General features: G+C 41.2%; 1 protein-coding gene across 1 annotated transcript in view; it reads left to right on the top strand.

Moving 5' to 3' along the window:
• The first annotated feature begins 2,090 nt into the window (after positions 1 to 2,090).
• The window catches only part of LOC107619460 (uncharacterized), a 28,552-nt gene continuing 16,213 nt past the window's right edge, over positions 2,091 to 14,429 (top strand). The window contains exons 1-3 of the mRNA XM_088497499.1: positions 2,091 to 2,295; positions 2,383 to 2,511; positions 2,597 to 2,758. Of these exons, the coding sequence (XP_088353625.1) occupies positions 2,091 to 2,295; positions 2,383 to 2,511; positions 2,597 to 2,758 (496 nt within the window). The remainder of the gene's footprint in view (positions 2,296 to 2,382; positions 2,512 to 2,596; positions 2,759 to 14,429) is intronic.

Raw genomic sequence — 14,429 nt, 5'->3', positions numbered from 1 at the left:
AAATTAATCAAACATATCTCTAAATCACTAAATTAAATAAAAACATAGAATCACTCTTAGGTAATGTTTGTTTCTAGATACTAAAATTGGAACTAGAAGACTGAGACTCAATATTGTGTTTGGTAGCCAGAGATTGGAACTAAAATTTCAGTCTAGGAACACAAAATTTCAGCCCTTTCAGTATCTCTTGAAACTAGGAATACAAAAGACTGAAAATTTTGCAAAATAAAGACTAAAACTTTAACAACATTTTCTTTAATGATTAAGGGTAATTTAGTAAATATTCTTACTTCATTTCCATATCTATCTTAAACCAAATAGTATACTAAGATGTAACTCAGTTTTGTACCCTTTACACCAAACATAATACAGATACTCAATTTAGTTTTTCTCAAACTCCTTTCAAATACAGCCTTAGAATTGGGCATTATGGGGTTCCCAAATTCCCAAATTGAATAGTATTGTATGCTTAATGTTGTACTTAAGAAGAGTTATTCTTTCTTTTAATAGCTAGTTTTTGAAGTCTAGTTTCTCAATTTTCTTGGATACTTAATAATAGTATTAAAGTCTTGATTGTTGGTCCATGGGAATGGCTATTTATAAGTTGGATTAAGGTGAATACTGAATACATATAAACAATAACAAAGGGGCTACTATTGGGCCAGTGTCAATAAAGTGAAGTTGTCGTTGACTCCAGCTCTCCAGGAAATACTTAAAAATGGTATCAGAGTCTTGGTCGTTGGCCCCATGGAAATGGCTATTTATAAGATGGATTAAGGTGAATACTGAATACGGACAGACAATAATAAAGTGACTATCGTTGGGCCACTATCAATAAAGTGAAGCTGTCGTCGACGTCGGCTCTCTAGGGAATACTTAACAATAGTATCAGAGTCTTCATTGTTGGCCCTTTGGGAAGGGCTACTTATAAGTTGGATTAAGGTGAATACCGAATACGGACAGACAATAGCAAAGTGGCTACTACTAGACATTGTCAATAAAGTGAAGATGTCGTTGATGTCGGCTCTCTAGAGGTTATTTAACAATAGTATCTATTGGCCTCATTTATAAGTTAGATTAAGCTGAATACCGAATACAAACAGACAATAGCAAAGTGACTACCGCTGGGCCAGTGTCAACAAAGTGAAGCTATCGTTGAGGTCGGCTCTCTAGAGGATAATTAACAACGGTATTAGAGTCTTAGTTGTTAGCCCCATGAAAAAAGCTACTTATAAGTTGGATTAAGGTGAATACCGAATACGGATAGACAATAATAAAATGACTACCGTTGAGCCACTGTCAATAAAGTGAAGTTGTTGCAATATGACCACTAAAAGTAATTCTAAAATTATAGTGTTGTTCATTTTTAGTAGCTATTATTATTGCCGCTAAAATTTTAAGATTTTTTTAATTATATTATACTTATTATTTTTACATGAGAATAAGAAATAACAACCAACCTTTTTCTAAAGTTTCAAATTCATTTTTACTAATAGCTATTATTACTTGTATAAAATATCAAATAACTAAAACTAATTACCACAAAATGATATATTTTAGTAAATTCACAAGGTCAATAACAAATCTACAATATTTACCATCTACAATAAAATTTGATCTCAAAATAATCATGGACAAGATTAAAAGACCTTCTAAATTGTAAAGTATTACATTGGCACTTCCTCAAATAACTAAATCAGAACTACCCTGAAATAGAACAAGAGTTCCAAATTGAATTATTTAACACCCTAAATTTTTGAAAATTAAATAATTAACTATTTATAAGTTATTATATTATATTGAGATTTAATTTTTAAAAAAACTATTTTTTAATAAAATAATTAAATATAATTTTATGATTATTGAAGTTTAATTTAATTATAATTTATTTGATTAATTTAAATTATTTATTAGAAACTATTTTGATAGACAAAATTTAAATAAATTATTATTATTATTATTATTATTATTATTATTATTATTATTATTATTATTTCCATTCATTTGGCAGTTTGCCAGTTTCATCACTACGCCAGGCACGGTGAATAGCGGCCAAGATTTGGAGGCCACACACCTCGCTGCCGCAAAGCATGCTGGGGAAAGCAGAACTCCTTCGCGTGCCACAATCATCAGCGGCGACTCCACCAAAAATGCCGCCATCGCCTACGCGAGGCACGGTAAATAGCGGCGAAGATCTGGAGGCCACACACCTCGCCGCCGCGAAACATGCTGGGGAAGCAGAAATCCTTCGCGTGCCTTATCATCAGCGGCGACTCCATCACAAAACGCCGCCAGGTGAGGATCCAATCTTAAGCAATCCAATTTTTGTTTTGCCCCCTTTTTTTTCTTATAACCCTGAGTTGATTCCCCCCAAATTTCAAGAAAACCCGCGAAGAGTAACTGGTAGCCCGCGAAGCACACCCATTACTGCAATTCCAAAACAAGGTTGTGAAGGCAGGACTCCTTCACATGCCACAAATCAGCGGCAATTGCATCACAAAACGCCACCAGGTGAGGATTTGTTAACTCAATTTCTCCTTTCTGCCTTTTTAATTTCTCCTATAAATTCTAATTCATTCTTCCCCAAATTAAGCAGAACCCTGCGAAGAGTCATTGGAAGCGCGCGAACTCTGCTGCCGTCGCTGCTCCACTACGAAGGTGCTGCCGATCTTGGGTCCTCTGCCTGCCGTGCACGAAACTGTTGAGCCACCCTCCACTGTTCGCCATCCCGAGCTCTCGCGGCTTCTCCCTGTCCCTGGTGAGTTTGAACACTTTGAGCTTTCATTCGTGTTTTCACTCTTGGTTCGGAATTTTGGATTAACAGATTATAATGCAACCTTGTCTCCCTGATAGAGCATGCCTTGTTTAATTAGAACCTAAACATGGAAAAAGGTCGAGTTAATATTAACCTTGATTCACCACAAATAATGTTTACATCCAGCAATCCAATAAAAGAATCATCATGAGCGCCTAATTCTGTAATTACATATACTTCTATACATGATTAAATTTATTAGTCCCAAAGCATCACATATTTAACAGTGTACAGAGTTATTTTTTAAAGCAACCTCATAGATAAGCTAGCTATCACCACGTGAAAGCGTGAAAGCCAATGTCTATTGCCAACAGATTTTAACCTTATATTATTACCATATACCATGATGATATGCAGATTCATACTCCTTAGTTTTATATAATTCCCACAAAGACTAGTGTCCATTGGTCACAGTGAAACCACACCACTAATATTTTTGCTATTTAACAATGTGTTGGTTCCTTCAAACAAGAATTTAACTAATGGAGTTAATGCAGAGCCAGCTAAGCACTCCACTGATACCAAATTCTTTATAGTTACCTTGGAGACCGATACCACGTAATATCATGTAGGACACCTTCTTTGAAGACTTGTTTAAGAAAACCCCTCTATTGAGTTCACTACACCCTGCAACCATTGTTCTCTTACCTTTCTCTGCAAATCCATTCACTTTTCTGTTGTTGTTGAGATCATACCATGGCTGGTGCACTTGTTGGTGGAGCTTTTCTTTCTGGCTTTATTAACGTTGTCTTTGACTGGTTCCTTACAACTGATGCTGCCAACTTGGTCTTGGGCAAGAAACTTGGCCCTGACTTGGTTGAAAGGCTGATAATGTTTACTTTTACCAAGTTATAGAAAAGCTATATGAGCTAATTACAGTAGTTAGATTATATATCAGCAACACTGAACTATAATAGTTAGTTTACATACTTCCCTGAATGACTTTGTGAATGAGTAAGAGGTTGGTCTATTTCTACAATCATTGCCACTATACCATCCCTGCCATAGAATGTGCACTGCATGCCAAGTTAAAGTTAGAAGTGCTAAATGAAATAGAATTCCACTCAGTAGTAACTAGCAATGAGCTTTAAATATATATATTTTTTGAACAGTACTCAATTTTGTACCTGCTTGTGTAAGATCCGGTTAATTAACGGCTAATTAACCCATAAATAAAAATTTATTCTAGAAAGCCAAAAATGTTATTTTTATGGCTAAATGTGATAGAGGAGTTTGAGACGAGAATTTTGGTACCAATTTTATAGAAATCGGACCAAGATTGGACCGAACGGGCCAAACCGGGCCAACCGGACCCAAAGTGCGCCCTTGACCCAACATAACTAAACCCTAAAACACTCATTTCAGCACTCTCTCTCCTCACTTATCACTCAAACACGCTGAAATGGTGGAAAGGAAGGGAAGAACTCTCTCTCAACTTCTTTCTCTCATTTGATCTTCAAACCACCATAACTTTTGATCTAGAGCTCCGATTGCCGCACCGTTTGCGGCCACGCGTTCACCGCGGAGAGCTCTACAAAACCCATACAATCAATTTTGAGGTAAGCTACGTTTTCCTCTTCGAATTTCCAGCTTTGATTTCGAGTTTCATGAGCAAAAATGTTGAGATTGTGGGCTCTTTAATGTTGAAGGAGAAGGTTAATCTTGTCTCCTTGGACCTTGGATGTGGTAAGATTCTCAACCCTAGTGTAAATTATTGTTCTATGATGTTTGGGTATTGAGATGTTGTGTATGCGTATGATGATTGTGGCTTAGGTTGTGTATATGTGAATATTGGAGCTTGATTGGTGATTTTGGAAAGCTTGGGAGAGGGTTTTGTGTGATAAAATCTGTTCTTGGAGGTGTTGATACCTTGAGAGCTTGTGGACAAGTGGTTTGGAAGTGCTCCGGTTGAGCTTGGGAAATCAGCTAAGGTATGGTCTCGGTTTCCCGTATCTAATATGTAATGTGGTAGGAAATACTTAGGCTAGAGGCCCTAAGATAGGCATTGAATTGTTGATGTTGTTGAATGGTTGAGATATATGATGTGTTCATATATGTGATTATGAATATTGATGCCTTGATTGTGTGATATATGAGAAATGCATGTTGTGATATATGCTTGATGGATGATTGAGGTTGAATTGATTGGGTGGTACCATGTTGATGGTGAGTATAATGTTGATTATGTATAATGATTGTTGATTGGAAATGGTATTATTGGAAATTGGGATGAGGAAGGATGTATGACATGATATTGTGTTTGTCCTTTAGCCATTTGATTGAGAAGTGTTAAAATGGTTGGATGGTGACGTTGGAAATTTTGGTAAAGTGTCAATGAGTGAGTTGAGGATGGCTTGATGTTGATTTTGGTACATTTTGATTGATTTCACAAAGGGTTGAAATTGGCATGTTTTGGTTGATTTTGAAGAGAGTTGAAAATGGCTTGTTTTGAAAATGGCACCTTGTGATTTTGTATGAAAACATGATTTTTGGGCATATTTTGACAAGACATAACTTGGACTACGGATCCCCGTTTTGTACCAAACTTATTTAGAAATGAAATTGGATCCGGGATGTTCATGCCGTTGAAAGAATGGGCGGAAAACAATTTAAAATGAGAAAGTTATGTCCGTTGGAAGATTGGGGGTTGAATCTGTGAATTCTGCAGCTTTTAACCTACAAAATTTTTAGCAGAATGACCCCCGGCGCGTAGGCGCACTTGGCGCGTACGCGCCGTTCTTCAAGAAAACACCATCCACGTGTGCGCGTGGTGTGCGCAAGCGCGTCGATGCGCTGCACCAAATGCCCAGCCATTTTCCAGAGAGTTGTGCCAGAGTTGTGCCAATTTTGTGCCTAGGGCGCAAGAGCACCCACGCATACGCGTGGCTGATGCTTGCGCGTCGTTTGGCTATTTTTCAACCATCGCGTCCGTGTGTATGACGCTTGCGCGCCGATGAGCTTTGTGGCCATCCATGCGTGCGCGTGGAGTGCGCGTACGCGTGGCCCTGTTTTCATCCCAAAGTTGATTTTTGAGTTTTAAAAGCCAAATTTCATACTTCTAAGCCTCCGATCTCACCACTTATGTCTTAAATCATTATGATATGCCTAGCAATGAGACAAGGAGCTAGTGAATGTGGTAACTTGCGAGTGAAGCAAGGGAAAAATGAATGATCAATGAGGATCAAAGATGATTATGTGAGATGCGGAGGATGGCGGTGGAAGTGCTTGTTATGCCATGGGCCGAAGGGCTGCAATTGTTAATGAATTGGTTGGTTATGGATTTAACCGTGTGCCGGATGGCTGGATTATTGCCGTGTTACGGCGGAGCCATGATTATGGCTAAGTATAAATGCATATATGCTGTTAAATGAATTGTGAATGTTTGCACTTCCACTATCGGAGATGAGGGTTTCCCTGGGAGGAAGCAGTAGCTAGCCACCACGTGCTCCAGGTTGAGACTCGAAGCTCTGTTGACTCTATGTCATCAGGGTGGCCGGGCACTGTGAAAGCCCCGAATGAGCTCACCCCCATAAATATTCACCAGTGACGGTGATGGATATGGATCATGATTATGATCAATTTATATTGAGTATGACTCGAGTTGGGGAGACACGACAGAGGGACAGTCCAATGGTTAGCTACCAGGACTTGTCGGGTTGGCTCTATAACCGACAGATGATATCATCAGCCACTAGAGACAGGCATTCATCATATGCATACTACATGAATTGTTTGAGATTGCCTATTTGACTGCATATTACTTGCTAATTGTCTAAATGCCTTATCTGTTCCTATTTGTAAATCTGTTGTCTGATATAACAGTGTTTGCTATATTATTCTCCTGCTGGTGGTTGGGAGGTCTGAAGGAATTGGACAGGGAAGTATTAGTTAGACTGAAGGATCTTTAGTCAGTTACCACTTATGGTTTAACTTGTTTATAAGCTTTGATATTATCTGGAGGAAGTTTTAGGATTTCCTTCGGCTTTCCTCTATTATTATGTATTATATATGTGGAAGCTGTTACCATGCTGGGGACCTCTGGTTCTCACCCATGCGGATTTTGTGATTTTCAGATGCAGGACGTGAGGTTTCTCGCTGAGGCATGCTGGAGACTTCTGGATTAGCGAAGATCCTTTGTTCTCGGGACTCTATTTTGGTTTATATGTTTTGCTTAGATACTTTTATCTCCATTACATAATACAAACTGTGATGACTCCTCTTATAGGAGATTTTGGAGAATAGGTTTCTGTATTTGTGTCCCTTTGGGTTTCCTTTGGGGTTTCCTTATTTCATTATATGTATATATTGTTATGCTCGGACCGGTTATCTTCACAACCGGATTTTGAGTCTTGATATTCCTGTTTTTGACACTCCTTTGTATATATATAATCTCGCGTTGACTTATCCTTTGCTCGGTACGTTATTGATCGGAGTGTTGCGCTTTCGAGTTACGGTTTTTGTTTACCCCTTTTTCTACAAAGGCTCCTAGTTATAATCAATCATTCATACTACTATATGTACTAAAGTTTTATTCTAGAGGTCGTAATACCTTGCCATCTCGGAATTATGACTTAAGCATAAGACTCTGTATGGTAGGGTGTTACATTATGGTATCAGAGCAGTTCGTTCCTGTAGAGCCTGAGGGACGGACTGACTATGCTTCTGTGCATTATCTGTGTGTGTGTTATGTGCTATTAGTATATCTGCTTGATATAATTGGCATAAACGTTCATGAGCATGCATTTGGAACTTTGAAGCACTAGACTTCCGATATTGAGACTGATCAACTTAATATCGATTGTTTTGTGTGTATAGGAACCATATGGCACCTCGTGGACGCGGTAGAGGTCATAGGAGAGGTCATACAAATGCTCGTACGCCGGAGACTAACCCTAATGACCCGGTAAACTTTATGACTGCGTTGGAGAATATGGCTGCTGCTATGCAAGCTACTGCTGAGGCTCTTGGTCAACAGATGAACAACCATGGTAATGACGGAGGTGGAGTTCAGGGCCCGATGACACTGGCAAACTTTTTGAAGGTTAATCCACCGAAGTTCAAGGGAACTACTAGCCCGACTGAAGCCGATACATGGTTTCAGGCTATGGAACGAGCACTACAAGCGCAGGTGGTACCTGAAGGGTAGCGTGTGGAGTTCGCTACCTATTTGCTCACTGGTGAAGCGTCGCATTGGTGGCAGGGTATCCGACGCCTCTTGCAGCAGGGTGATGATTATATCACCTGAGATGTTTTCCAAGAGGAGTTCTATAAGAAGTACTTTCCGACTTCTGCTAGGACGCCAAGGAGCTTGAATTGTTACAGCTGAAGCAAAGTACTATGTCCGTATCTGAGTATACTGACAAGTTTGAGGAGCTGTTCAGATTCTCTCGTATGTGTCAAGGGACTCCGGTGGAATATGAGGAATGGAAGTGTGTTAAGTACGAAGGAGGACTCCGGAGCGATATTTTCGGTTAAGTGGGGCCAATGGAGATTAGGACTTTCTCCGAGTTGGTGAACAAGTGTAGGGTTGCTAAAGAGTGTGTGAAGAGGGCAGCCGCTGAGAAAGGAAGTCACAAAGGATCATTTCCACAGAACCGAGGGAAGAGCTTTGCACCTAGAGGTCCGCCCTTCAAGAGGGGAGGTTCTTTTAGGAGGCCCAACAACAACAACTCCCAAGGGAAAAGGTTTGGGAAGCAGCCTCAGAATGATCAAGCTTGTACTAGGTGTGGAAGTCACCATCCGGGAGCACCATGCAAGGCCAGATGGGGTTTGTGCTACAATTGTGGAAAGGCGGGGCATAAAGCCGCAAATTTTCTGGAGAAGCAGAAACAAGGTGTTGGGAAAGCACAACAGACTGGTCGGGTGTTCACCACCTCAGCTGTGGGTGCAGAGGGATCCGAGACACTCATTCGAGGTAATTGTGAAATGGCTGGTCAAACTTTAAATGCTTTATTTTATTCGGGAGTATCGCATTCATTCATTGCATTTGAGAAAGCCCATGAGTTAGGATTGAAGATCGTAACCTTAGGTTATGACCTAAAAGTGTATAATGCTACCCATGAAGCCATGGTAACTAGGTTAGGATGCCCGAAAGTTTCGTTTAGGTTCAAGCAGTGTGATTTTGTCCATAATTTAATCTGCTTACCGATGATCGGTCTTGATCTTATCTTGGGATTGGACTGGTTATATGAGAACCATGTCCTGCTTGATTGTTCTACAAAGTCGGTGTACTTTATGCCGGAAGATACAGAAGGGCCAGTCGTGGTGAATAATTATTACTTGAATTCAATGATTGTGAACTGTTCTGGAATCGAATGTCAGGGTATCCTGTTGTTAACCGCGAGTGTTTCAGGTGATGATCAAAAGTTGGATCAGATTCCGGTAGTGTGTGAGTTTTCAGAAGTGTTTCCCGATGATATTGAGGAATTTCCACCTAACCGAGAGGTCGAGTTTGCTATTGAATTGGTGCCTGGGGCGGGACCAATCTCAAGTGCTCCTTATAGAATGTCACCGTTAGAGATGGTCGAGCTAAAGTCTCAGTTAGAGGAATTGTTGGGTAAGAACTTTATCCGACCAAGTGTTTCCCCGTGGGGTGCTCCAGTGTTACTGGTAAAGAAGAAAGATGGAAGCATGCGGCTCTGTGTGGATTACAGGCAGCTGAACAAGGTCACCATAAAGAATAAGTACCCATTGCTGAGGATTGATGATCTCATGGATCAGTTACAAGGAGTTGGGGTTTTCTCCAAGATCGATTTGCGATCCGGTTATCACCAGATAAGGGTAAGGGGTGAGGATATCCCTAAGACCACTTTCAGGACTCGTTATGGTCATTACAAGTACACTGTAATGTCCTTTGGGTTGGCGAACGCTCCTGCAGTATTCATGGATTACATGAATAGAGTGTTCCGTCCGTTTCTGGATAAATTCGTTGTTGTCTTCATTGACGATATACTAATTTACTCCAAAACTAAAGAAGAGCATGCAGAACACTTGAGGACCGTGTTGCAAATTCTAAAGGAGAAGAAACTCTATGCAAAACTATCTAAGTGTGAGTTCTGGAAGAGTGAGGTGAAGTTTTTGGGTCACGTGGTGAGTAAGAAGGGAATAGCTGTAGATCCAACTAAGGTGGAAGCTGTGATAGATTGGAGGCAACCAACCACAGTAACTGAGATAAGGAGTTTTCTGGGTTTAGCTGGCTATTACCGAAGGTTCATCAAAGGCTTTTCGTAAGTAGCCTTGCCGTTGACAAAGTTAACCCGCAAAGACACTCCGTTTGTTTGGACTCCTGAGTGCGAGGAGAGCTTTCAGACATTGAAGAAAAAGTTGACCACTGCACCTGTGTTAGTGTTACCTGAGCCAAACGAGCCTTTTGAGGTGTACTGTGATGCCTCATTAAAGGTCTAGGGTGCGTGCTGATGCAGCATCATAATGTGGTGGCGTATGCCTCACGACAGTTGAGACCTCACGAAGTTAGTTACCCTACGCACGATTTGGAACTCGCTGCGGTTGTGTTTGCCTTGAAGGTGTGGAGGCATTATCTCTATGGGGTTAAGTTCCAAGTCTTCTCCGATCACAAAAGCTTGAAATATCTCTTTGATCAGAAAGAGCTTAATATGAGGCAGAGAAGATGGATGGAATTATTGAAGGACTACGATTTTGAGTTGAATTACCATCCGGGAAATGCAAATGTAGTGGCGGATGCGTTAAGTCGGAAGTCGTTATATGCGGCTTGGATGATGCTGCAAGAGGAGAAGTTGCTCAAGGGATTTGAGAGTCTAAAAATTGTTGCTCAAGAAGTATCTGGAACCTTGTGTTTGAGCCGATTATAAATCTCGAGTGACTTTAAGTCCGAACTCCTAAAGGCCCATGAGAATGATGAAGCGTTATGGAAGGTGTTACCGGCTATTGAGCAAGGAAAACAGTGGAGAGTGTCGGAAGAAAAAGATGGGTTATGGAGATTCAAGGGTAGGATCATTGTGCCGGATGTTGGCACTTTGAGGCAAGATATCTTAAAGGAGGCACACCAAAGCGGATTCTCCATTCACCTGGGAAGTACTAAGATGTACCATGATTTAAAGGCGATGTTTTGGTGGCTGGGGATGAAGAATGATGTGGCGGAATATGTTTCAAAGTGCCTAACTTGTCAAAAGGTAAAGATTGAACATCAAAGACCTTCCGGGATGTCGCAACCTTTAGAGGTTCCGCAATGGAAGTGGGAAAGTATTGCAATGGACTTTGTGTCGGGATTGCCAAGGACTAGGACTAGATTCGATGCTATCTGGGTGATTGTGGACCAACTGACGAAGTCAGCTCACTTTTTGCCCATTCGGATGACTTACACCCTTGAGGAGCTAGCACGGTTATACATAAAGGAGATTGTGAGACTTCATGGTGTACCTGCTACTATAATCTCTGATAGAGATCCTCGTTTCACTTCGAGGTTCTGGGGTGCATTTCAGAAAGCTTTTGGAACCTGATTAAGCTTGAGTACAGCTTACCATCCTCAAACAGATGGTCAATCCGAGAGGACGATCCAAACCCTAGAGGATATGTTGAGAGCTTGTGTTTTGGACCAACCGGCGAGTTGGGATCGGTATATGCCGTTAGTGGAGTTTGCATACAATAATAGTTACCATGCGAGCATTGGAATGGCTCCGTATGAGGCATTGTATGGGAGGAAATGTCAATCTCCGCTATGTTGGTATGAAGCTGGAGAGAAAGGCTTGTTGGGGCCGGAGATGATAGCTGAGACCACTGAACAAGTCAAGAAAATCCGAGATAGGATGCTTATGGTGCAGAGTCGCCAGAAGAGTTACGCCGATCAGAGGCGAAAGCCCTTGGAATTTGAGGAAAGAGATCATGTTTTCCTTAAGGTTACTCCGACCACAGGAGTAGGTAAGGCGATTAAAGTGAAGAAGTTGAATCCTCGATACATTGGTCCATTTCAGATCCTGGAGAGGATTGGAAGGGTGGCATATTGGATGGCTCTACCACCTCATCTTTCGAACCTGCACGACGTGTTTCACGTGTCGCAGCTTCGGAAGTACACTCCTGATACTAGCCATGTGTTAGAACCTGAATCGGTTCAATTAAAAGAAGATTTGACGCTTCCGGTGGCTCCAGTCAGAATTGATGATACTAGTATCAAACGGTTGCGTGGAAAAGAGGTTTCATTAGTCAAAGTGGCTTGGAGTCGAGGCGGTGTTGAGGAACACACTTGGGAAGTTGAGTCGGAGATGCGAACGGACTATCCGCACTTATTCTCAGGTAATTGAATTTGAATTTTGTGGGCAAAATTCCCAATTAGGTGGGTAGAATGTAAGATCCGGTTAATTAACGGCTAATTAACCCATAAATGAGAATTTATTCTAGAAAGCCAAAAATGTTATTTTTATGGCTAAATGTGATAGAGGAGTTTGAGACGAGAATTTCGGTACCAATTTTATAGAAATCGGACCAAGATTGGACCGAACGGGCCAAACCGGGCCAACCGGACCCAAAATGAGCCCTTGGCCCAACATAACTAAACCCTAAAACACTCATTTCAGCACTCTCTTTCCTCACTTATCACTCAAACATGCTGAAATGGTGGAAAGGAAGGGAAGAACTCTCTCTCAACTTCTTTCTCTCATTTGATCTTCAAACCACCATAACTTTTGATCTAGAGCTCCGATTGCCGCACCGTTTGCGGCCATGCGTTCACCGCGGAGAGCTCTACAAAACCCATACAATCAATCTTGAGGTAAGCCACGTTTGCCTTTTCGAATTTCCAGCTTTGATTTCGAGTTTCATGAGTAAAAATGTTGAGATTGTGGGCTCTTTGATGTTATAGGACCCAACCCTCTTGAAGGAGAAGGTTAATCTGATCTTGTCTCCTTGGACCTTGGGTGTGGTAAGATTCTCAACCCTAGTATAAATTGTTGTTCTATGATGTTTGGGTATTGAGATGTTGTGTATGCATATGATGATTGTGGCTTAGGTTTTGTATATGTGAATATTGGAGCTTGATTGGTGATTTTGGAAAGCTTGGGAGAGGGTTTTGTGTGTTAAAATCTGTTCTTGGAGGTGTTGATACCTTGAGAGCTTGTGGACAAGTGGTTTGGAAGTGCTCCGGTTGAGCTTGGGAAATCGGCTAAGGTATGGTCTCGGTTTCCCGTATCTAATATGTAATGTGGTAGGAAATACTTAGGCTAGAGGCCCTAAGATAGTCATTGAATTGTTGATGTTGTTGAATGGTTGAGATATATGATGTGTTCATATATGTGATTATGAATATTGATGCCTTGATTGTGTGATATATGAGAAATGCATGTTGTGATATATGCTTGATGGATGATTGAGGTTGAATTGATTGGGTGGTACCATGTTGATGGTGAGTATAATGTTGATTATGTATAATGATGGTTGATTGGAAATGGTATTATTGGAAATTGGGATGAGGAAGGATGTATGACATGATATTGTGTTTGTCCTTTAGCCATTTGATTGAGAAGTGTTAAAATGGTTGGATGGTGACGTTGGAAATTTTGGTAAAGTGTCAATGAGTGAGTTGAGGATGGCTTGATGTTGATTTTAGTACATTTTGATTGATTTCACAAAGGGTTGAAATTGGCATGTTTTGGTTGATTTTGAAGAGAGTTGAAAATGGCTTGTTTTGAAAATGGCACCTTGTGGTTTTGTATGAAAACATGATTTTTGGGCATATTTTGACAAGACATAACTTGGACTACGAATTCCCGTTTTGTACCAAACTTATTTAGAAATGAAATTGGATCCGGGATGTTCATTCCGTTGAAAGAATGGGCGGAAAACGATTTAAAATGAGAAAGTTATGTCCGTTGGAAGATTGGGGGTTGAATCTGTGAATTCTGCAGCTTTTAACCTAGAAAATTTTTAGCAGAATGACCCCCCGGCGTAGGCGCACTTGGCGCGTATGCACCGTTCTTCAAGAAAACACCATCCACGCTTGCGTGTGGTGTGCGCGACCGCGTCGATGCGCTGCACCAAATGCCCAGCCATTTTCTAGAGAGTTGTGCCAGTTTTGTGCCTGGGGCGCAAGAGCACCCACGCGTACGCGTGGCTGACGCTTGCGCGTTGTTTGGCTATTTTTCAACCCACACGTCCGCGTGTATGACGTTTGCGCGCCGATGAGCTTTGTGGCCATCCACGTGTGCGCGTGGAGTGCGCGTACGCGTGGCCCTGTTTTCATCCCAAAGTTGATTTTTGAGTTTTAAAAGCCAAATTTCATACTTCTAAGCCTCCGATCTCACCACTTATGTCTTAAATCATTATGATATGCCTAGCAATGAGACAAGGAGCTAGTGAATGTGGTAACTTACGAGTGAAGCAAGGGAAAAATGAATGATCAATGAGGATCAAAGATGATTATGTGAGATGCGGAGGATGGCGGTGGAAGTGCTTGTTATGCCATGGGCCGAAGGGCCGCAATTGTTAGTGAATTGGCTGGTTATGGATTTAACCGTGAGCCGGATGGCTGGATTATTGCCGTGTTACGGCGGAGCCATGATTATGGCTAAGTATAAATGCATATATGCTGTTGAATGAATTGTGAATGTTTGCACTTCCACTATCGGAGATGAGGGTTTCCCTGGGA

Source organism: Arachis ipaensis, chromosome B8 (assembly GCF_059453495.1).
Source record: "Arachis ipaensis isolate K30076 ecotype BB chromosome B8, ASM5945349v1, whole genome shotgun sequence".
Classification (NCBI taxonomy): domain Eukaryota; kingdom Viridiplantae; phylum Streptophyta; class Magnoliopsida; order Fabales; family Fabaceae; genus Arachis; species Arachis ipaensis.
Note: the sequence above shows the minus strand (reverse complement) of the source record. Positions and strands in the feature narration are given on the sequence as shown.